Source organism: Hemicordylus capensis, chromosome 4 (genome assembly GCF_027244095.1).
Source record: "Hemicordylus capensis ecotype Gifberg chromosome 4, rHemCap1.1.pri, whole genome shotgun sequence".
In the NCBI taxonomy this organism is placed as follows: Eukaryota; Metazoa; Chordata; class Lepidosauria; order Squamata; family Cordylidae; genus Hemicordylus; species Hemicordylus capensis.
In genome coordinates, this window is record NC_069660.1 from 212,537,446 (window position 1) to 212,561,294 (window position 23,849).

General features: G+C 46.4%; 1 protein-coding gene across 1 annotated transcript; it reads right to left on the reverse strand.

The window, feature by feature from the left end:
• Nucleotides 1-3,974: 3,974 nt before the first annotated feature.
• Nucleotides 3,975-9,391, reverse strand: LOC128324202 (uncharacterized). The gene is made up of 8 exons (XM_053248438.1): nucleotides 9,276-9,391; nucleotides 8,720-8,743; nucleotides 7,959-7,993; nucleotides 6,062-6,742; nucleotides 5,755-5,880; nucleotides 5,534-5,575; nucleotides 5,223-5,450; nucleotides 3,975-4,248 (listed from the first exon to the last, which is right to left on the reverse strand). Exons 1-8 carry the CDS (start codon nucleotides 9,305-9,307, stop codon nucleotides 4,073-4,075), a joined length of 1,344 nt encoding a protein of 447 aa, XP_053104413.1. The 5' UTR covers nucleotides 9,308-9,391; the 3' UTR covers nucleotides 3,975-4,072.
• Nucleotides 9,392-23,849: the final 14,458 nt, after the last annotated feature.

A 23,849-nucleotide genomic window follows, 5' to 3' on the forward strand; every position in this document is an offset into this window, starting at 1 on the left:
TTCCAATTCAGGCTTTCCTTCTCTCTCCTCTTGCAGAACTATCAACAGGGATGGATTGCCCTGGGTGGAGGTCTGGTGCAGAGCTTCCATGATATAGAGGTCCTCTCCTGTCTCTTTGAGTTCTTTCCCCCAAGTGTGGATTGCCCATACTTGGGAGATTGCTCATAGCAGGGATGGGATGTCCTGGATGGGGACCCGATGCAGAGTTTGCCTCTTTAGGTCCTTTTCTCTGAGTCTCAGCAGGGATGGAAGGCCCTGGGAGAGGGCCTAATACAGAGGGTGCTTCTTTTGGTTCTTTCCTTGGAAGATCAGCAGGGATGGAACATCCTTGAAGGGGATCTGATATGGAGGTTGCTTCTTTTGGTTCTTTCCTTGGAAGATCAGCAGGGCCGGAAGGACCTGGGAGGAGGCCGATATGGAGGTTGCCTTGTTTGTTCTCTGCTGGGAGTGTCATGCTCCACAGAGAGCCACCCCCATGGCTTTTCTTCCTGCAAAGGAAATGGGGGGGCACCTCCTAGCTGCTCCCCCCGGGCCAAATCAGTCACTCAGCTTGACTCTTTGCCTGGATCCAAGCCTCTAGCTGCTGCTTTGGCTCTTGGTGGAAAATAAGGGGGCTGGAGAATAACGTTTGGCCTCCTTCCCATTTGGAACACTAGGCCTCGTTTCCATTATTCCTGCCACTCAGCAGCTCTGAGTGGTTCACCTAACCCAGGGCTGCACCACTTGGGCCTTCCAGCTGTTGTTGGGTTACAGCTCCCATAGTCCCCCGTCGCACTAGCCAATAGTCAGGGTTGATGGGAACTGTAGTCAAACAGCAGCTGGAGGGCTGGTGTTGTGCAGCCCTGCCCTAAATCAAGCTTCCCCTTCTGCATCACCACTCCATCCTCCAGGGGAGTAACGAGGGTGGGGCAGGCAGAGCACGTGCCCTGGGCGCCATTGCAGGGAGGGCTCAAACAGCCTGCCATGCCCCGCCCCCACCCTAACTGAGGTCCGGAGAGGCGCCCACCCCCCAGCAAGCACTTGCGTTATTTCGGCCAGGGTTTGCTGGCTGAAAGCGTCTATTCCCCTTTCTCTTCCTCCGGAGAGGGAGAGAAAGGAAGAATAGTTGCTTTCAGCCAGCAAGCTCTGACTGAAATGACTCCAAAGAGCTGGCTCACGCTCTTTGGAGCTCAAGGCCACGCCCCCTTTGCATGTGGTGTTAAAGGGGGCGTGGCTTCAAGCTCCAAAGAGCCAGAGCCAGGAGCTTGAGGCCCCTCCCCTTTGCATGTGACATCTAAGGGGGCATGGCCTCAAGCTCCGAGGAGCCTGAGCAAGCTCTTCAGAGTCATTTGAGGGCTTCCTTTCAGGCAGCAAACACTGACAAGTGCTGGGGAGGGGGAATCCTAGTAACTTGGGCGGGGTTGCTTGTTCCCATTTGCAATCTCTGCGACTTCCTGCCCTGCTGTCTCGTCTTATGTTCTTGCTGCAAGTCCTGACCCACCCCAGAGTCCAAAGTAAGTAAATTGCCTGTGCCCCGCCTGCTCTCAAGTAGTCTCAAAGAAATTATATCTGACTGGTGCTTTCTCAGGCTGATGCTTCCTCCCTGCCCCCGCGGAAGATGTTTGTTTCTTTTTAAAAATGTATACAATTAAAAAAAATGTAAGAGAACTGCAACAAACTAGTTTTTCAGGAGAGGCTGAAAGGGTTAAGTGAACAGAGAGTTCGTGCCTAGAGAGGTCCAGAAATGTGAATGCTCTCCACGTTCCATCCTGTCCCGCCTCCTTCTTGTTAAAAAAACAACTTGTGTTTGCATTTTCCAACCTGTGAGCAGTTGTGGCTTGCAGTTTGCAAGGCAGGAGGTTTTTCAAAGGAAATCCTACAAGAAGAGGGTGAGTTCAAGGAAGAGAAAGGAAGCCTTGACTGTATAGAAGAAGGGAAAACCCATTGCTGGTGGGGAAAAGGAAGGAACTGGGCTGCAGATCGAGTGCTCAGCTGCAAAAGAGGAGAAAGTGCCTTCCTTTTAGTTGTATATGGAGGAAGGGAATTTTGGTAGGTGCAGCTTTTAAACTGAGAAAGCTGATTTACACTTTCATTTTTATGAATTCAAAATTCTCTACATCCAACACATTGTACGAAATAGCCATTTAGCTCTAAAAATACAAGATGTTTGCAATTGATATAAACATTTGCTTCCCTCAAACTGCCAAAAATTTCTATTCAGTGAAACAGAATTAAAATTAACCAATTTCTTTTGTTAAACTAGATATTATTCTGAACTTCATATGATTCAAAAAATAATTGAAATGTAAATAGTCATTCAGTTAAATAAAGCCAGCTTTACATTTATATTAATGTAATTTCATTTCAAAGGCGCAGGTTAAAATTAATCTAGATTCAAGTTTTGTGTGTTCAATATTAATCCAAGCAAATTGATCTAGATTTAGATTTTGAAACATAAAGAACACACCTAGCTTGCTTCCATTAAGAGTAAAATTCAGTATAAAGTTATCCATAAACATAGGAGATATTCCAGTAGAACATGACCCTATTCTGGTCATAGGGAAAAGAGCAGGGTGTGTAGGGGTCTGCTTCTTAAACACTGTACTTTGCTTATCCTTTAATTAAATATATGTATATCATAAAGTGAAATGACTTTTAGAGACAGGAATTTCCTTGCAAATCTGATAGTTCCTTGCATATAGAACAACATATAAAAGACCTTGCTTTTGCCCAGGGTCTCTGATGCTCTTCCTGCTTTATTGTATCCAGCTTTATGCTTACATTGTCTGTGTTTCTTGGTAAATGGAACATCATTTTATTTTATTGGTTTAACATATTTTATACAACCCAAAACTTATGTGTCTGGGAGGTTTACAAGAAGATAAAAACAAATATTTTATTTATTTAACATATTTTTATACTGCCCAAATTCTTTTGTGAAATTCTTGTCCATTGCCTATCACCCAGAACTAGCTAATGTGAAGCAAAATTTCCTGTGGGGATGTCATTTTTGTAAGAAACTGTGTGGAATAGATACATATGTATTGATCACTACACACGGGTTTCTGCACAACACCTGCACAGAAGAAACTTGAACTTCCATGTAGAAAATGTGTCTCTTGTAAATTGACCCTATATTTTCCATCCATGACTGAGATATCTGAGAGTTAGGCTATCTGAGAGTCAATAATAAAAGAACAGCACACTGCTTGTGACAGGAGGGGGCAAATTACAATGATTTCTTAGTCTGGCAGGGGCTGGTTTTGGCCCTGGCAGAACTTGGCTGTCTGCTCCTGTTGCAAATGCCTCTGTCTAGTGTGGCAAACTAATGTATCCTCCTCCCTCCTGGTGCCAAAGTAAGCACTAGTGTGGTGAATGCACATATACCCCATCATGAGCCAACTGTCATCACAAGACAAAGGCTGTCAGGAGTTTGGGCAGGTGATCCTTTAGGACAAAGTCATGGTTTTTAAAAAGCATGAGATGAGACAGAAAATGACACTGGAATCCTCATATAACTCCTGACTGTTGTTCTAAGTCTTTAATAAAAATGGCTCATGTTTTCAGGTTTTGATCAACAACCATGTCTAGATGGTACAGTGTTCCTTTTAACAGGGATTTCCAGATGTTGTTGACTACAAGTCCCATCATCCCTGTTTGGACAGGGGCGCAATTTCAGTGCTTGCCCTAGGCGCTATTTTCCCTAGATACGCCTCTGCCATCCTCTTCCACAAGAGGCAGATCCCTCTTCAGGGCCAAAATCAGGCCTCCTAGCCATACATATTGGGGCAGACAAGTTCTGTATAAGCCTCCTGGCAAGGAGCAGTCTATCTTGAGCTACCTCTTGAACCTCTCAGAACATCTCTTGGCCCCAAGTGGACTGGCCATAGAGCCTTTTCTGTGGCTGGGTTTGACCCAAAGACACTTTTACCCAACTCTGCCCAAAGAATATTCAAAGAAAGATAACTTTATTTTCTTTAAAATAAACTTTTTAATTTTTAAGCAGTATATATGCATGTTCTATTGCTTTTATATCTACATCCCATCCTATTAAAACAAAAGTTTAATATTTTTAAAATAAATATGCAGCATTTTATTGCTGGTTTTGGTCTTCCTCTTTTTCCTCCTCAACATCCAGCTCCCTTGGAGGAACCAGGATCCCCATGGTGGCTTCCACCCTTGCCAGTCTGCTCCGCAGTCTCCGGAGCTGTCCCCTCAGTGCCTTGATGTTTTGCACACATTCCTGGCAGCTGTGGAGGTCTCTTTGGCCTTGAAGGAAAGAAAACAAACAGGGTCAAGGGGCCTGTCCTCCACAATACCAGTCCCTGCACTGACTTCTAGTCCCTTTCCATGCCCAGCACAGACTTCTCATCTCTACCTTGAAAACCCTCCATGGCTATGCCCCACCCTGTCCCTCTGCACTGATCCTCCGCCCTCCCCCAACTTGCACCCCGTCAGGTTGGTTTTTGCTCCTCCAGCTTCTGTCTTCAGCCACCTGGAGGTCTCCTGCTCTCTAAAACTACTCTTTTTCTTCTCCCTCGCTGACTCTTGGGTCTGGAACCGCCACTCTTGTGGGCCCACATCTCTCTCCTATCCTTCCAATGCAACCCACCTCCTCTGTGCAGCTTTTGGCTTAATGCCTCAGCAGAGGCAGCTCCATCAGCTTGAACTGAATGCCCCTTATGCTTTCCTCCTCTTCCTCACTTCTCTCTCCAAAGCCAAACTTTAGACTGTGGCCGGGAAAAGTTCCTGGTGGCTGGGAACTTTTGCCCTTGTACATTGACGATGCTATAAGAAGGATTGTGATAGGCACAATTGTATGTCATCCTCCTTGGTTTCCTGTTTCAGCCCAGCTTGAATTCAAAAGGGCTGATATTAGCATTCATATTATCAGCATTCATGAATTTAGTATTCACATTCTGCTCTTCCTCAATCAGTTCAGGGAGGTATACATGGTTATTTTTTCCTCCTAACAAACCTAAGAGTTAAGTTAGACTGTGGGACAAGTGACTAGCCCAAAGTCACCCAGCGAGGTTCATGGCTGAATGAGAATTCGAACCCGCGTCTCCCTGGTCCTACGGAGGTGCAGCTGAAATACATACACATCGTTCCCCCGCTTGTCCCACCTCAACTTCCCTCTCCTTCCTCTGTTGCTTGCCCATCTCTGTTTTTAGACTATAAGTGTTTTAGATTGTAAAACAACAATGAGGATGGAAAAGGGGTGCTGCCTCTGTGAGACTTACGGTCATTCAGCTGATGGAACTGCAAATCCATCAAACTCTGGAGAGTTTCTCTCACATTGCTGAGGTCCGGCTCTAGTGGAAGTGGGGAAGGAGGGGGAGGGGGAGGGGGATGCAGGAGGAAAGAAGAGGTGGAGGCGGAGGGTGGGATGGAGCCAACTTCCAGCGAGGCAGAAGATGATGAACCGGACCCAGGGGGGCGGAGACACGCAGCAGGGCCTTCAGAAACATCTGCAAGAGAGAAGAACAACAGGTGGTCAGCCGCAAACGCTGGCATACTACCACACCCGCCATCACTTGCCCTCACTGCTCACCACGAGAAGCTGTCTGAATTACAGGCATCAGAGCTTGGTTGCCTGAAAGACAGAAAACGAAGTAACACTTCAGCAAGCACTGACAACCCACCCACAGGCCTCCCCTCCAAAACTTAGATGCAGACTCAAATCAAACATTTCAACATTCAGGAGAAGGAAACAGAGAGCAAAAGAGCCATTTTTAGCCCAGCAGCAACTTCAGGGGTGTGCTGCAAACGTACCTTCCTTTCCCCACCGCTGCAGCCGAACTTCACTGCGGATGAGCCTTGTCCGTGCGTGTCCAATTTGCAAGTTGATGGCCCGGAGAGAACGAGGGAACTGCTGGGAAATGCGGCGAACCCTCATTTCTGCAACAAAGATTGCAAAAAGGAACAAGTGTTGTATGCTCTGACCAGGCTGAGTGCTTGCCCTTTTGCAAAAAGGGCAGTGCTAGTGCTTGGTCCATCATCTGGGCTGAGTATCAAAACTCCAGCTGAACTTTGTGCTGGGTGTCTATGCAAAAGGGTTCTGAGGTGCCACAATACTTACGCCGCTGGACATAGTCATTCTGTAATCCTGTGAGGATTTCTATTTCTTGTGCAAGATCATTGTCAGCAATGGAAGGCTCTGGTAAGGGCTCAGACACAAAAGCTTCTTCCTTTGGAGTGCCAGTGGGGATGGAAGGACCTGGCACTGAGGTATCCTCATTGACCTCTTCCCCTCGAATGTCATTGGTGATGTGAGGTCCTGAAAGGGATCCTGGCATCGAGGTTTCCTCTTTGAGAGTTTCCTCCAGAATATCAGTGCAAATGAGAGGTCCTGAAAGGGATCCTGGCACCGAAGTTGCCTCGTTGAGCTCTTCTCCAAGGATACCATTAATGATGTGAGGTCCTGGAAGAGGTCCTGGCTTTGAGGTGTCCTCATTGACCTCTTTCCCCAGAATGTCAGCGGGGACACAAAGTATTGGAAGGGATCCTGGCACCAACGTTTTCTCATTGAGCTCTTCCTCCAGAATATCTGTGGGGACGCGAGGTTCTGGAAGGGATCCTAGGATTGAGGTTTCCTCATTGAGCTCTATCCCCAGAATGTCAGTAGGGAAATGAAGTCCTGGAACGGGTCCTGGCACCAAGGTTGCCTCATTGGGCTCTTCCCCCAGAGGGTCCCCCAGAAAATGGTGCAACATGGGTCCCCCAGGACACGGGGCAACATTGGCCTGATTTCTGGGATGACCTGAAAGAGAGGAAATAAAGCAGGAATCTGGAAATGAGGATGGCCCATAGCCCTGATAGAAATTGCCTCCCCTTTCTGCCTAGGTTAACCAGCTGGGGTGCAGCCTGGGATTGTGGGTGAGGTGGTCCACCCAAGGAAACAAGCAAGGGATGAAGAGGAATACATTGCATAGCACTGGCAAGACAGCCCTCACCAACTACGCTTCAGAAGGGAGTGCAATGGCCAGGCTCTATCTGCTGAACATACCAATGCAGCTGCCTTCTACCAAGTCATACCCCTGGCTCACTTTGCCCTACTCTGGCTGACAGCCGCTCTTGGGCAGAAGCCTTTCCCTGGCTAGCTAAGATCCTTTAACAGAAGATGAAGAAGACTCAACCCAAGACCTTGTGCATGCAAAGCACTTGTTCCACTACTGGACTATGGGCCCTCTTTCCTCATACTTGTGAGGAAAGAGGCTTCTCCTTTGAGCAGAGTGGGAGCTGATGGTTCACATGGACTAAACAATGCATTTGCTCTCTGGCTGAAGCAACAACCCCCAGTTACAGCCTTTTGACCTATGTACGGGGGTAGGGGTGGGGCTTGAAAATCTGCCTGGACGCCATAAGCAGGAAGCATAGCTATGATCTGAGGAACGCAGGCCCAGCTCCGAGGGGCAGAAAACTGGGATCAGAGAAAGAAAGAGTCTCTTTGGACTGATCTCAGAGCTCATTGGCCAGGAAATGTTGCCCTTGTTTGCAGGTAATCCTCCAATTGTCCAATTACATGGGTCCTAGCTAAGGGACTAGGAAACAAGACACCAGCTTTGGAAACAAGACACCAGCATGCTTTAGCTTCCTCTTCTCCAAGGCGGGGAACAAGGCCCAGAGGATGTCTTGGGGCTGGGTGGGCAAAGGGTTCTTGCAGGGCTTTGTCAGAATTGCACCACTTCCAAGGGAGAATGACCAAACCTGCCACAGCCCTTTCCTCATCTCTTCCTAGAAGGGAGGGTCTCCAGATGTGACTTGCCCGGGCCCCCTGGTCTCCTCCAACACTTTTGGCTGCAACAAGTGCCAGCAGCAAAGGATAGTGGCTGAACTTGCCCTCCTGCCCTTCATCCATCAGATGGATGTCTGCCTATCTCTCTCCATTGTCAAAGTGAAACAGGTCTCCAAGGAGACACTCCCTGGGGGGGTTGCGGAGCCCTGAGAAGAAGCATGCACTCTCGTCATCCACTTACCAGTCTGTGCCCCCTCTTCATCTTCATCTTCATTCCTGCAGAGATAAGGAGAAACATTCTTAGTAGCAAATCACAGGAAATTGAGGGGTCCCCCCAGTAATCCGAGGGGGTGCTGTGCCATCACAAGCATGCCCTCACCCATAATCCTTCTAGAAAGCCCTGCTAATTTTGGATGATTCCATGGCTGGGAACAGTGAAAGTAATTGCTATTGAAAGTCACTCACTGCATTTTGCTCAAATTGTTTTCACTTGGGGATTGACTGGTTGACAGGGCGGGGGGCAGACCCACTCTCGTAGTTTTTAGATATGAGGCCAGCTTTCCCACCCCTCTCCAGAGAAGATTTTCAACTTCATAAAAAGCCCTCCCCAGAAAGGGGACACTTCAGCTGAAAGAACATACATGATGTTTTGTTTGTTTAAAAAATGGAATAAGAGGGTTTAAATTTGACAACTCGAATCCCCGCCAGTATGTTCCCCAGACTATGGGAAACACCTATCAGGCAGCAGCAATAGAGGAAGATGCTGAAAGGCATCATCTCACACTGCGCGGGAGATGGCAATGGTAAACCTCTCCTATATTCTACCAAAGACAACCACAGGACTCTGTGGTCACCAGGAATCGACACCAACTCGATGGCACACTTTTACCTGGGTTTGGGCTATGTCTGAACAACCCCCACCCCCTCCACCCCCATCCCTTTAGCTGGCCACACCAGAACCAAAAGCATTAAGGGGAGTCAAGAGGGGGAAAAGCAACTCACTTTGGTTCTGCCTCTGGGTGAGACCTATAGGAACATGAAAGAAGAAAAGGTTAGGCATGTTCTTGGAAATAACATGGGGGTGCTGGCAGAGGGCAGCTTTTCAAGTCAGCTTCAACTGGTGGGCAGGATTCGCCCACCCACCCCCCAAAAAACCCCAAGTGGGCCCACAGGGGCCAGCCAGTAGCTCACGGGTGCTACCATTTCACAGGTCTAGGGCCTGCAAGCTTAAGAAATACAGTGGTGAGCGGGAGGGAAGTCAATATTGACTTAATTAGATGTAACGGGATTGTTAAGATATTGTAAAAACCAATAAAAAATTTTAAAAGAAAAAAAAAGAAAAAGAAAGAAAGAAAGTGGAAATCAGCCCAGCAAGTGACCTTCGAGGGCCACCTGCATTTCAAGGAGAAGGTGTGTGGTGTGAATACTGGTGGTGAACTTGTGACCACTGAAGTTCACATAGAGAGCACAATCGCATGTAAAACAATGGCAGGGCATCTTTAAAAACCAAGTCCAGGCAGCCATTAGATTTTGCTTCCCCATCATGCCGGAGACTTACCTACAGTTCACCCATGACCAGCAGCCACCCATCCTGACAGCTGAGATGATAAGCTGATGATAAACGGACAGCCAAAGACAGCCAACTTATCAATGATGCTGCAGCTTATCTAGAATGCTGCTAAGTGAGGCTCCTGCAGAATCCTCACAGGTCTCCAAGGGGAACCATGATGGCAGAATTCTGTGGCTGATTGTGAGATCGCAAGATCTGTTACTGGCCACGCTGGTTCTGGTTTGAATCCAAACACTGTCTTGTGCAGCTCAAAGTGTCAAAGCACCAGGGGAGAGTCACCCCTCTCCTGCCCTCCCTGCTCCCTACATGTTTCCCACCTAATCACTTGCTGAAGTCCCTTAGCTAGGAAATCCCTCTACATCACATTTAGCACTAAGGCCTGTCTCTGGTCAGAAAACACAAAAAAGAAAGCCAATTAACTTGTGGAACTAGGTGTGGTGATGATCCCTGGCTTAGATGGGTTTGAAAGGGGGTTAGAAACATTCATGGAGGAGGAGAGGCCCCTCTGTGGCGATTAGTCAGGATGGCTATAGAGAACCTCCAGATGCAGAGGCTGAATCCCAGATGTTGGGGACATGCAGTGGGTGTGGCTGTTGCCTTTGCACTCTTTCATGAATTACAGAGGACTCAGATGTTAACAGAGGACTCATGCAGGTTTATTATAAACCTGCACTAGCAGTGGCTGCAGCCCACCCCTATCCATAAGCATCCCCGTCCTTCAGCATTTGCTAACAGAAGGGAAAGGGCAAATGAATAGAAAGAAAGTGACAGAGAGGGAAGGAGGGGGAAATGAGAAGGACAAAGAAAGAGGAGAAGCAAGAAAAAATGATGGTGCCTCACAAAGAATGAGCGAGAGAAACAGAAGGCTGTAATGTACTTCTTGTATAAGGTTATGAAATGGAAAACAAACAATATTCAATATCTCCCCCCCCCCCCGTTACATCTTCGGAAACAACCTACAGTATGTCCTTATTAAACTCTATAGGCCCAACTGCACAACATCTTAGTTTCCACTGCACTTTTTAAAAAAAATGCACTGCATAGAATGCACCCAGCTGCACACCAAAATGAACCTTGAGCTAAGGGACCTCCTATTTGGCCTCCCCAAAGACCCACCATGGCAGCTCATGGCCCCACAGTGGATGGATGAATCCTCCCAAGGATGCTACTCTTACATTTTTAGGGGACAGGCCAGGAGCATTCTAGCTATTGCTCCCTTGATTGATTGATTGATTGATTGAGTGCTGTCAAGTCGGTGTCGCCTCTTAGTGGCCACATAGATTCTCTCCAGGATGATCTGTCTTCAATGTGGCCTTTAAGGTCTCGCAGTGGTGCATTCATTGCTGTCGTAATCAAGTCCATCCACCTTGCTTGCCCCCTTACAGCTATTATTTTTGCCACTATTTTTATACCACATGTTGTTGTTGGAAGTGCTTTTGCTTAATGTTTTGCTGACATTCTGTCAGCTGATATGTATCCTTCACTTCCTGCCCCTCTGGCTGCTGCCGCCACCACCAGCACTGCAATTACTCTCCAGTATATTCTCTGATCAGGAAGAAAAAGGTGTAGCATAAAAATATGCAAGCACTTCCTCTGCACATGCAAATAGTGCTGTGTCAGTGGTGGACAGTATCAGTGTGCCAATCCAGGAAAGACAGACCTTCCATGGAAGAGAAGGCTAAGAGAGGCTATTTTATTTCTGCCTGTTTTGTGATGACACATTTCTTTGGCATGATCACTGTGGTTGTGGATCAATGCTCATGTGGGAACTGCTTAGAAAAACAAAAGACTGGACATACCAAAGCATCAAAGGCATGATTCCATTTTGCTTAGGAACATAGGAAGCTGCCTTATGCCTTATAGTCAGACCATTGGTCCATCTAGCTCAGTATTGTCTACACAGACTGGCAGCGGCTTCTCCAAGGTTGCAGGCGGGAGTCTCTCTCAGCTCTGTCTTGGAGATGCCACCAGGGAGGGAACTTGGAACCTTCTGCATGCAAGCAGGCAGCTGCTCATCCCAGAGCGGCACCATCTCCTAAGGGGAAATATCTACAGTGCTCACATGTAGTCTCCCATTCAAATGCACACTAGGGCACACCCTGCTCAGCAAAGGGAAAATTCATGATTGCTACCACCAGACCACGTCTCCTCCCATACCTTGTGGCTTTAGAACTCTGGGAGATCATTGTTTGAACTTCCCCATCATCTTGCATAATTCTACCTGCCACTTTCCCCTCTCTTTTTTTGCATGTGTAGTCACTATAACCGGGCTCCATTTGGCACTATGGTCGGTCAGAAAGCTTTCCCACTGGGGAAAAACAAGAGAGAGCCCACCGGGAGCTTTCATAACACATTGTTTACATGGGTTGAGAGGTTTTGTCCAATAAAGACTGTTGTTTTGGGTAGGTTGCGGTGGACAGTCATGTTAAGGAACTCAAGTTGGCTTGAAAAGTTGTATAGTTTGTTATGTTTGTGTAATATTAGGGTTGATTTGACTATTAGTTCTAAGGCAAGTATTAGGCCCAAGACTGTAACAATGATTGTGGAGAACTTTGTTATGGGAGATATAGTTATTGCTGTCGTTTGGTTGGTTGAATTGTTAGTGAAATCAAAAGGCCTGCTGCAATGCTTCTTGCCTGAGCGACAAAAGAATGCAAGATACACATAAAATATAAGATGCTCAGTTATACATATAATTTTTTGCAACTCTTATATTACAATTCCAGAGAAATGTATACAACAAACTGTACAAAGAGATGACAAATTACAATTAATGTACTACATTACAATTAAATGCCTGAAGTGGGAATCCAAGTTCACTTTTCTGGGAATAAATCCCACTGAGCACAGTGGGACATACCTATGGGTGTAGCATCCATTGGATGAGGAGGTGCAAATGTCCCTGGACCCGGAGGGTCAAGGGGCCTACAATGGCCCCACCCCCCACCCCCACGCACCCCCATGCACCTCCATTTCCCATTTCCCCTTGTTGTTGGTGGTGGTGACAGTGGCGGGCTTCTCCCCCCTCCCTGGTCTCCCTGGTCTGGGCCTCCCCATTGAATAGGGAGAGCATTGTGTGCCACACCCTCCAGATGCTGCCTCGGTAAGTGTCCTTTGCCACACACCCTGCCTCTCACCTCGCCTGCCCGCCCCCGGCTGGCTCCCCTTCCCCAGGATGCCAGCAGCCTGCTGTGTATGTAAATGCGGCTCCTGCTCTCTGGAGCATCTCTGACTGCCTGGGAAAGAGACAGCGACGCTTGCTTTGCTTTCCCGGCCAGGCTGAGCCATCCTGGAAGAGCCAAGCCAGGCGTTTCTTCCCTGCAGCAAGGGGGGTCGGGAGGGAAATGTGAAAGGATGACGGAAAGGACACCCAGTGCTGAAAAGTTGACCACATCATGGTCCAAGAGGAAGTATGGCTGGATCCTGACAGTAAGAACTCTGGGCCCAAATGAGGACTGATAACTTTGGAAGGGAATCATATTGTGTGAGCAGCACAGAAGGCAGCTCCATGGGGGGTGGGTGAGCTATGTATTAAAGATATGCATCCAGCATGCTTTCCCTCCTACCACTGCTTGTTTCTTAATCTTCCTTTCTCACATATCTATTAGGCATGTGCAAACAGGTTCGATGTCGAATAGGTTCAACAGCGAACCTGTTCAGTTCATTAATCTGATATCAAACCGACACACACACACCCAGTTCAGTACTCTATCAGGCTGAACCCCACTCGCCATTTGTTGGGGGGGGGTGCTCATGAATTACAAAAATCACCATGACCCAGGCACGTAGAGGCCCATTTGGCATGTGTAGCTGCCTCCAAAATGGCTGCCACAACAGAGGACAGGCCCAGAACAGGTTGAAAACTGCCCGAACCAGGTGACTTGTACATAAATGGAGGCCGGCATGAGGGAGGGGAAACTTCTGGAGATACACACACACCCATGGCTGAATCTAAGCCCCTGGACTGCGTGGCAGTAAGTAAAATTTAATTTTTTAAAGGGTTTTTAAAAAATTTAATCTTGCGAACCCCCGCAAACTGAACCAAACCAGGGCGTGTGTGTTCAGGGCGGGATGCCAAAACTGAACACGCCTGGTCCAGTTCAAGTCTGGTCTGAACTCAAACCGAACTGGTCAACCTGGTTTTGTGCACACCTCTAATTTCTATTAGCCACAATGAATACAGAATCAATCCTCCTAAAAAGAATGCAATAAAATCTGGTTGACATAATAATTACAGATCTACTCCTTGTTGAGTCTTGGAATCCCTCATTCAGTACATTACTGGGGAATAATGTTCTTCAACCTGTGCTAGAAATAGCCTTGGACTGTACTCTTTTAAGCTTGGCAGTTCAAAAGCTACGGTAGTATATTTCACCTCCCAGGAATAGCTACATTCCACAGGCTTGAGTTCCAAGAACTGCTATTTTAACTGATGTTACTAGCTAAATAGTGTGAATATTCCTGCATCTGATACAGAGGCCATTAAAAAAAAAATTACCTTAAAAAATATAAAGAAACACACAATTATTCCAAACGTAAGTGTGGAACCCAGATCCACTGAAATCAGTGAAAAAGGATTACATTGCCAGTTATTTCAATGAGATGTTGTTTCCCCCTAAAAGCACTCCTTTCAGCCTGATTCCCAAACCAACAAAAGTAATATCCATACACCAAATACCTAGGCACATTATATTGACATAAGCTTCATTTTAAAGAAATGGAACTTGTTTCTGAATATTTAGGATGCAATGAAACAAAATCTGAGAAAAAGGCAGAAAGTAAGGAAGTTTATATTTTCCATCAAACTCATGATGCTGTCATTCTTGATATCAAATTCTCTTGATACTGGATAAAATGACTGAGGAAACAATGCAGCCAGGAACCAAAATTTCTTAATGCCAATGTATTCTCGAAAAATAGAGTTACAGTGGTCTGTAGTCTAAAGCTCAGTATATATTTTATTAGAAAGAATAGCTGACATCCAGACAAACACTGAGTGCACTGAAAAATATTCTGCATGTGTCCCTGGAAAGGGACAACTTTTAATAGTCTCCCCTTTCCTCTGCTGCTGTCTGTGCCTCCTAAATATATGCCCCTGAGGGTGGGGATGTGTAAACCGGCTCGAGGTCAAGCTGGTTCCCCATCAAACTGGGCCTGTTTGAAGGCTCGCCCTTGAGCCAAATAGGGCCGCGTTCAGTTTGGTTCAGCTTGACCTCAATATGAACCCCCCTGGGCCAGGTTGGGGTTTTTAAATGGATATATATATATATATATATATATATATATATATATATATATAAAAAAAGAAAACTTACTGCCTGGTCCAGCAGCCTCGGGGGGGGGGTGCTGCCACAGCCGCAGGCAGGCAGGGACTCCAATGGTTCCCACTCCTCCCGCCAACCTCCCCCCGGTCTTTTTTAGGGCCAATTTCGGGCCTTTGGGGCCCTCTCCCTGCTCACAGAGGCCATTTTGAAGGCTGTTGCTTGTGTGCACTAACCAGGACTCGGGCACATAAATGGCCAGTGCACATGCATGGTGGCCTTCTAATTAATAGAGTAAATGAACAGCTATCCTTAAAAGTAGGGCAACTCAAAGTATAAAATGGTTAAAATACTATATACAAGCTACATAAAAGCAATATAAAAGCAGCGTCAAGATGATCTTATTAGATTAGGTTTCGACCAGGCTAGAAGAACAATTGTGCAACGTATCCATGGCGTGGAGTTGCAGATGGAACATGCAAAGTTACCGACTCACATTTACATAGGAAGTCAGAGCATCAAGCTCAAGCCTACTACATATTTAAGTAGCATCCTAATTCCAAAGTTTAGACGAGCTCTAACACTTGCCCGTGTAAATGCTCTCCCAACAGCTGTGCTCCATGGGAGATTCCAGGGTATATCATATGCATCAAGATTATGCCCTTGTGGATCTGGAAACATTGAAACAACTGCTCATGTTCTTCTGTATTGTGTTTACTACAGAGACATAAGATGCCAACTAATTACCCCACTTTTGATTAATTTTCTGGGTCATGGAGATGATTTTTATTTAAATTATTTGCTCACTAATCTTAATTCGTATGTTATTCATATTGTGGCCAAATATATTATTGTTATATAATATGCCAAATGCGTATAAATGTAGCCTGATTTATATGATTACATCATCATCATCATCATCATCATCATTATTATTATTATTATTATCTTATTTGTTTTATATTGTTGCATTGCTGGTCTACGACCAAAATAAAGTTTTACTTACTTTTCTATAAAAGCAGTGAAGTAAAAGGCATATTAAAATTATTATACATTCAAGCAAATAATATGCTCAAAGGTCAAACATCAGCTGCCAGATATTAACTGGTGGTCAGGACCCTGCGGATCTTGCACACTTCCCCACAGAACCTGGCAACTTTGTACGTGAAAGACCAACTGTCATCTAAGAGCAGCATCTTGGTGTAGACTTGACTAGGGCAACCGGGGTATTTAAGAAGCAGGAGAGATATGAGCCTGTCCCGACTGTCTTTATAAAAGGAACACGACAGGAGCACATGGTCTATGGTTTCCAACTCTCCAGAGTCACAAGGACAGAGCCTTTCTGTGAATGGGATCTTCTTGTATTTGCCATCCAGAATGGTGGAGGGAAAGGCATGACACCGGGCAAGGGTGAATGCCCTTCTGTGGCTTGCTACTTCCAATTGTGCCAGATATGCAGATGGGGAGACGGTAAACCTACAACTGTCCGAGGCCAGAAAGCCTATCGCCCTACTTAAATCGGCCTGGCGTTCCGTGTCCAGAATCTTCTGTTTGCCGTTTTTGTCTTGTCCCAGCCCATTGTAAGCAAAATGGATGGAGAGAAGCCCAGCTGTGCCACTTTGTTGGAGACTGCCCGTTTCCATGAGGACTGAAAGTTGTCTTGCAAGGTTAGTGGGGCCAGGCCCCGTGGGCAAAGGGCTAGTTTGAGCCAGTGGCTGAGAACTGTCATCCACACCTTCACCTCCACTTTTATCATTTATTTATTTATTTTTATTGTTAGATTTCTATACCGCCTTTCGCTAAAAACAACCCCAAGGCGGTTTTCATATCATGCCAATTTCCAGCCGTAGAGTGGCACTGGAGACACAGCAAGGCACTTGTAAGATCCCTCTCAGGAATTTAGATGGAACACACTCCAGTATGACAAGATTGGATGGAGATCCTGGGTGGGTGCCATATAGTAATTGTGCCAACGACTTTGCTTCATATAGTTTGAGTGCTGCAGGTACGTAATGGCCACCTCTAGTATGTAGGAACTTCACGATGGCAGAGGAGCTCCTCTGTGCTGCTAGGGCAACGTATTCACAGTGGGCCCTTCTTGAGCCAGAGGCATGAAGGACCACCCCCAGGTACGTAAAGCAGGCAACCAGCTCAATTCTGTGCCCATCAATATCCCAACGGTGGAACTTTGTTCTTCTAGCAAAGGTCATGACCTTGGTTTTTTGATAATTTATTTCCAATTGGTCACCCTTGCAATGCTGAGATAGTGTTGCCAGCACCCTTCTGAGACTTTCAGGGGTCCTCGAGAGGATAGCATCATCATCTGCATAGAGTAGGGTGGAGATGGGTCTTCCGGCCAACTTGGGGGCGGGGTGGAAGTCAGGGTTGCTGAGGCAGCTCACCATGGCATTGATATAGAAGTTGAACAATAGCGGGGCTAGGACACATCCTTGTTTAACTCCCTTCTGGGTTGAAATAGGGTTCATAAGGTGTCCTTGTGGGCTACATCTCACCTTAAATGATGTGTCTGTGTGAAGGGTGTGGATCAGATACAGCAGGCATCCATCAACAGAGGAGGATTCAAGGTTTCCCCAAAGCTTGACTTGGGAGATGGAGTCAAATGCAGCCTTAAGGTCTATGAAGGCAGCATAGTGGGATGTAGATTTGTTAGAAGAATATCTTTCAATGAGTTGTTGGAGCACCAGGCACTGATCAATAGTAGATCTGCCCTCCCTAAACCCTGCTTGTTCATCTGCCAGTATCTCTTCTTGCTCTAGCCCAGGGCTGCTCAACTTCGGCCCTCCTTCAGATGTTGGCCTACAACTCCCATAATCCCTGGCTATTGGCCACTGTGTTTGGGGATTATGGGAGTTGTAGTCCAAAAACAGATGGGGTGCCGAAGTTGAGCACGCCTACTCTAGCCAGTCCTTGAATTTTCCATGTATGTGCCTGGCATACAGCTTGCTGATGGTGTTGAGCAGGCTAATGGGCCTATAATTGGCAGGGTCATCCCTTTGGCTCTTTTTGAATATGGGGATGATGATCGCTCGCCCCCGCAATGTTAGTCTGGATGTCAGCCACCAAACTGAATTATTATGGGGAAGGCTGCTTTATGCATTGTTTCAAAGAGTTATCAAACTGAAACAACCTTTGCCTGGAGTATGAGAATTCAATTTCACTTTTATGAGTTCTAACAACAGGACAGATACCGTCAATGCATTTGATCCTCACTGCTGTAGAAATCAGTTTCCTTCTGTCAAGGAAGTCTTCTCTTTAGATCAGTGATGTACAACTTTGGCCTTCCATCTGCTGTTGAAATACAGCTCCCATTATTCCTGACTGTTGGCCAATGTAACAAGAGATTATGGGAGTTGTATTCCAGCAACAGCTGGAGGGCCAAAGTTGTACCACCCTGCTTTAGACCTATGGCCAGCAAAGGTCTTCATTTTGGTTTCTGTGGCTTAAAAGACTCAATTTTCTGAAAGCCACACATACTTCCTGTACCTTTCATACCTGGCCTTTTTCAGTAACTATTGCCATCTGGACAGATATGAAAAAGCACAGAAGCAAAGAAGTGCCTATCTTCCTTTTGTCTTCTCTATTGCTGTTAATACTGAAAATGGCTGAAGCCCTCTTACTGTGCTCCAAGTACTTCACACAATCATGTATAAACCATGGGATGATATCAGGCAAGAGAGAGCGAGGTGCTGCACATGATTAGTGTGAAGCACCAGGAGGATTACTGCGGGGAGAGTGGGCTTAGCACTGGGCGGCCGGATCAGCAGAACGCTTGCCCTGGGCAGCTGGATCGGCTGCCCACATGCCTACCAGCTCTGTCACGGAGCCGGTAGGGGTGGCAGATTGGAGGCTGCCTGGCCCCCAGAATTCCTAGCATGCCTTGCACAAGTGTTCAGAGCATGCTGTGGAGACCCCTGAGACCGGGAGGCTTGATAGAGCCTTCCGGTCAGAGTTCTCCTCGTGAGTCACCACGGCGCGGAGATGCACCGCAGCATCTCATGACCCGAAAACCTGGGTTAGCGGAGCGCTCGGTCCGCTAACCTGGGTTAAGGGGAGGGGTTTTTAGGTGGGCTAACCTCCGGAGAACCGGCAAGCTCTCCCACGAACCTGGTGGTTCTCACAACCGTGCAAAAGCAGGCTGGGATGTATTAGCCCGCTTTCACACACTCGTGTGAATAGCTTCAATCTTTCCCAATAGTAGCCACCCACTAAGATTGCCAAACATTTGCAAGAGGCCAAACCAACCTCCAAAATTCCTCCCAAGCCTGCATAACTGCTAGAGAATGGTGCATGCACCACAGGGCCCTAAGATGCAAGTACTAGACATGGGTATGCTGCTGTGGAAGGAAACTGAGTTGCATGAGGGGAAGCAGTGCAGACCCGTGTCATTTTTCTGCCTGAAGCAGGACATCAAATGACACCCTCCCTTCCTTCTTTTCTCTTTTTTTTAATTAAAATATCCACTTAATTCCTCCTTCAAATCTCCCCCCTTTCTTCCTTTTCAGTTACAAAGGGAAACGGAAAAGCAACATGAATGGTGCCATTTCTCTTTCCTCCTTCTACAGGCATCGATCTCAGGGCAGCCCTCAGGCCGAGGGATGTGCCTGGCACTCATTCACAAGCCTCCCTGATTATTGGTTCAGGACCCCTCAGCCAGTGACTGGCTGGGAAGCATGTCCCATGTAGTCTCCTCCCTCCCCTCTTATTCCAGAACTATAACTGCGATTCAAAATGCCCCCACAAAAGTTTATTTGAGCATAAAGGTAAAGTGTGCCGTCAAGTCAGTTTCAATTCCTGGCGCCCACAGAGTCCTGTGGTTCTTTTGGTAGAATACAGGAGAGGTTTACCATTGCCTCCTCCCACGCAGTCTGAGATGATGCCTTTCAGCATTTTCCTCTATCTGTTCAGCATTTTCCTCTATAGTACCAGTGGGGATTCGAACCAGCAACCTTCTGCTTGTTAGTCAAGCATTTCCCTGCTTAAGATAGCTTTATTTGGGCATGGCTCACATTAAAAAAACAATTACAGTAAAACACCATGCGGAGTGAGACTCAGTATGGTGTAACCAACGGCTAGAGTGCTGGATTAGGGTTAGGATTGGGAAGACTCCGGTTCCAAGTCCCACTCAGCCATGAAATCCATTGAGTGGCCTGAAGCTAGTCACCCTCTCCTAGCCTAGTTGACTTCATGGGTTGCTCTGAGGATAAAAAGGGGAAGGGGGGAAACCTTGAATTCCTTGGAGCAGTGGTTCCCAACCTGGGGGCCTCCAGACAGGGGCGTAACTACTATTAGGCAAGGGGAGGCGGTTGCCTGGGGGGCCCCCCAGAGAGACCTCACATGACTCCCCATTGCCCCCTGACAAGCTGCCTGCAAAGAGCTCCTTTTCTCCCCGCCAATCAGCTGATCGGCGGGTGGGCGGGGCTTCCAGGGAGGCCTCCGTGTAGGCCTCAGTGAAGCCTGAACTGGAGTAGGCTTGCAGGGAAGCCCCAAGGAAGGAAGGAGGCAGGCAGGCAGGCAGAGTGGCCCCCACAGCTCTCTGCAGCAGACCCTCTGCCCAGCCCAGCATTTGCCACGTAGAATGTGAACTCCTTTTTGTGGTCACACACACCCCAGCCACCCACCCAAGTATAGGGATCTGCTTGCCATAGGGCTTTGATATGGAGGGGGGAGAGACTGAGAAGTCTCTGGATATTTAATTTAAAACAGCTGGGAAAATTTGCTGGCTTAAAAAAAACCTATCTAAAAAGTCCTATAAGTGGCTTGTTTCATGGCAGAAAATTATAAAAACTTCTGGAACAAACAATATTATATTTATTTATTCATTCATTCATTTATAAATGCACTTATGCTCACGTTGTTTTGCAACCCAGAAGGTCTGAGTGAGAACTGTGAAGCATGTGTGGTGCTTTTATTTTATTTTATTTTTCTTGTGTGTGAACTGCTCTCCAATAACTCACAGGACTTCAGGGTACATCTGGCCAACACGTGAATGCAGCACCTCCATTCCAGAGGAGAGGTGTGTTAAAGCGCTTTAAAAGCCCTGTATGAAAAACCTCCTGGAATCAAACTTTACTGAATTTGTTCAAAATTCTGAGAAAACAAACATAGGCTCACCCTGCATGGTTGAGAGTGTTTCTAGTGTGTTCTAGGCCAGCACAAATATAGAGTACTCAATGTATATCACTATATATTGTGAAGTGTGTGTGTTTATTCAGTGAAATGTATTTCTAGGCAGCATACTTATTTTGAAATATCAGACTTAAATCCTTGGGGGCCTGGGGTGTGCGGAGGCCCTGGACTCTGAGGGGGGGGGGTCCATTTTAAAATCTCTTATCTGGGCCCACTCCAACCTTGCTACGCCCCTGCCTACAGATGTTGCAGAACTACAACTCCCATCAGCCCCAGCTACAACTTATTGTGGCTGGGGATGGTGTAGTTCAGCACCATCCCCAACTGGAGGCCCCTGGGTTGGGAACCACTGCCTTGGAGGAAGGGGTGGTATAAATGTGTGAAATAATGAAATGAAAATAAGTGCAGTTTGTTCACTACTGCTCTCGTCTCTTGCTGATAAACCATAATGTGGATTATTGGAATTAAACTGAAGCAGCTTAATACAGGGATGAACCTGTTTGTGTGAGGAATATTTGTGCTGTATATAATGACTCTCAGTATCCAGCCCTACATTTCACTGATTTCACCCAAATATGTCTCTTCTTTATGCTGCACCATTGCTTTGTTTTCTAATAGCAAGTGAGTAAATCTTCAAAGCAAATGAGAATACTTCCAACAATAGAAGGTGTGATGGTATAAATCCCTATTAACTTAAAAACTCTCAATTGAGTGTACATCTTGCTCTACTAATCCTTGATAATCCTTTAAGTGTTCCCCCACCCCACCCCTGCCAAATAAGCAGCCACCTGGAATCTAGCAGCTTTCTAGTAACCATCATGTGCTTGAGACCTGATCGCCTTCTGTGGGCTGCCTTCAAATGATTGTTTCGCTTTTAATAGCTGCCCAAAGAGATTAACCCATGTGCAATGGCATCCATAGAGAAAGTATTATATTTGCTCTAAATCTGGGCAGCCCATAATTTCTCCTGTCACATCCTGAAGTCATTCCTCTTTCACTACCAAATCCACCCCACAAGAGATCAGTTACTGATCCTGCTGTCATTTGATCCTAGCCGTCAATGGCAAACAGTTTAATTGGACTGTCTAGAAAATATCAGATAGACCTGGAGTCCTTTGATGGTTCCACCAGGGAAACAGCACGCCACTCGAATGCAAAGAGAGGTACATTCTACCATGGACAAAAGAGAACAAGATTTATGGAAAGGTTTCGCATTTGGTGGTGGACAAATGTTGGCTTCTAGCAGGGCAAAGGCTTTGAGAAGATGTAGTGGATGCCAAGATCCCACTTAGGAAACGTGGGAGGGGAGAAGGGCTGACCCACTGCAAGCAAAAAAGAAATATTATTAGAAGGGTTCTGCTATGCACTGCTGTTCTCACACATGCAATAGGAAGTACTCCCTGAGACTTCTCATTTTATAGTTTAGGTTGTGCAATGTATAGAATGAGAGTTTCCTCCCCACCACCACCGCCATCAGATTAGAGAAGTATTCACTGAATAGAATCATGGGAACCCCAACAATTTTTTAAAAAATAGCTTATCCCATAGACACTGCAGGAATAAAATTTCACTTTTAATACCAAGGAATCAAAATCCTATTTTTTATGCCCACTGATTTTTAGAGAGCAGGATTATAGCTCTCTCTTTTGAAGGGCTTAGAAAGAGTGAAGTGAATTAGTGAGGTAAAGGCTGACTTATGCTTTGTTTTGAAGAGTTGTCACATTGAAGCAATCTTTGTCTGGATTATGATAAAATAATTCAGTTTCACTTTCATGAGTGCTAACAGCAGGGACCGACAGATAGCCTCAGCACATTTAATCACCACTGCTTTAGAAAATGATGCAAAATAAACCAGATTTCTTTTTTCCCTGAGCCTAGCCTGGCATCAGGAAGCAGCTACTAAGAGCCCAGTACCCTGAGACTATCTGGGGATTTGTGGACCACAGTGGATGTTCAGCCTTCATGTGGTAATGGTGGTGAAACAACTCTTAGGGCCTACCCAGGTAGGAGGTGTCCCATGAAAGGGTCCCTGGAATCTGCAGCTGGCCCTGCCCTGAGCAATCAAAGCATGCACCCACTATGCTGATTCCTGGTCTGCTTTAGTGCTCGATGTGAATAATTAACTTAAATTGCAACCTTAAACCATAGAATGGATAAACTGTTTTGGGATCCAAGTTGTTAACTCAAAGCTGATGATCTGAAGGATGAATTGATATCACTGCAACACACAAGCAATTTAAGACTTGCACACTTGGCCTTGAGGAGGGAAAGCTGCTTAGTCCTATGGAAGTCAGTGGACTGGGGAAAGGAATTTCTATTTTTAAGCCCTCCATCCCAAATGCTTTGGATATGTAACCACAAGAGCACAGGAAGCTGCTTTATACCGAGTCAGACCATTGGTGCATCTGTCTCTGTATTGTCTACACTGACTGGCAGCAGCTCTCCAAGGTTATAGGAAGGATTATCTCCCAGCCAGAGGCGTAACTAGGGAAAATGGCGCCCGGGGCAAGCACTGAAATTGCGCCCCCCCCCGCCCCCCCAACATACATCTGACTGACACACATGTGTTTTTTCCTCACAACAACCCTGTGAAGTTGGCCTTGCCACAAACTATGATCTTTTATTAGTTGTCTCAGGCTGGTGCTGGTTGCTCCAATGAGGCTCCTTGTCATGGCCAATTCAAGCAGATCCCTACTCTTCTACATGGAGTGCATAGCCCCTAGGTTGCAGCAAAATATCTGCAAGCTGAGCAACCAGCACCTTCAAAAATAGTCCAGAGAGTAAGGAAGAGAATGAAATATTTTATATATTCCCCACCACCACCAGGAAAGTCTTTGGAGATACAGGTCCAAGGAAACAGGGTTCCTTCTTTTTTCAACAACAACAACAACAACAACAACAACACTCATGCTTAGCTAGTTTTAAAGACTCTTAGTCAGTCTTTAAATCGCTGTGCAACTCTGTTGTTTTAGCTAGGACAGGCAAATGTGGCCACTCTCTTGGAATTTGTCCCAGATGAGATGGGCAGGCTCAAGGAAACTATCAGGGCTTAAAACTCAGTCAGGCGCATCAAGCCGCAGAGCCTGTGGTCAGCCCTGAAACATGGGAGGCTGAAGCAACGAGAGAGTGACTTGGTGTGTGGCAGTGTCTCTTC

Bases quoted from the DNA above. Each gene is read 5' to 3' on its own strand.
- LOC128324202 (XM_053248438.1), bottom strand. From the start codon at position 9,307: ATGGGTGGCTGCTGGTCATGGGTGAACTGTAG. The intron at 6,743-7,958 runs GTAAGTGGATGA...CCTCTCTTTCAG, and splicing joins TGAAGAGGGGGCACAGACTG to GTCATCCCAGAAATCAGGCC. The intron at 5,576-5,754 runs GTACGTTTGCAG...TCTGTCTTTCAG, and splicing joins GCAGCGGTGGGGAAAGGAAG to GCAACCAAGCTCTGATGCCT.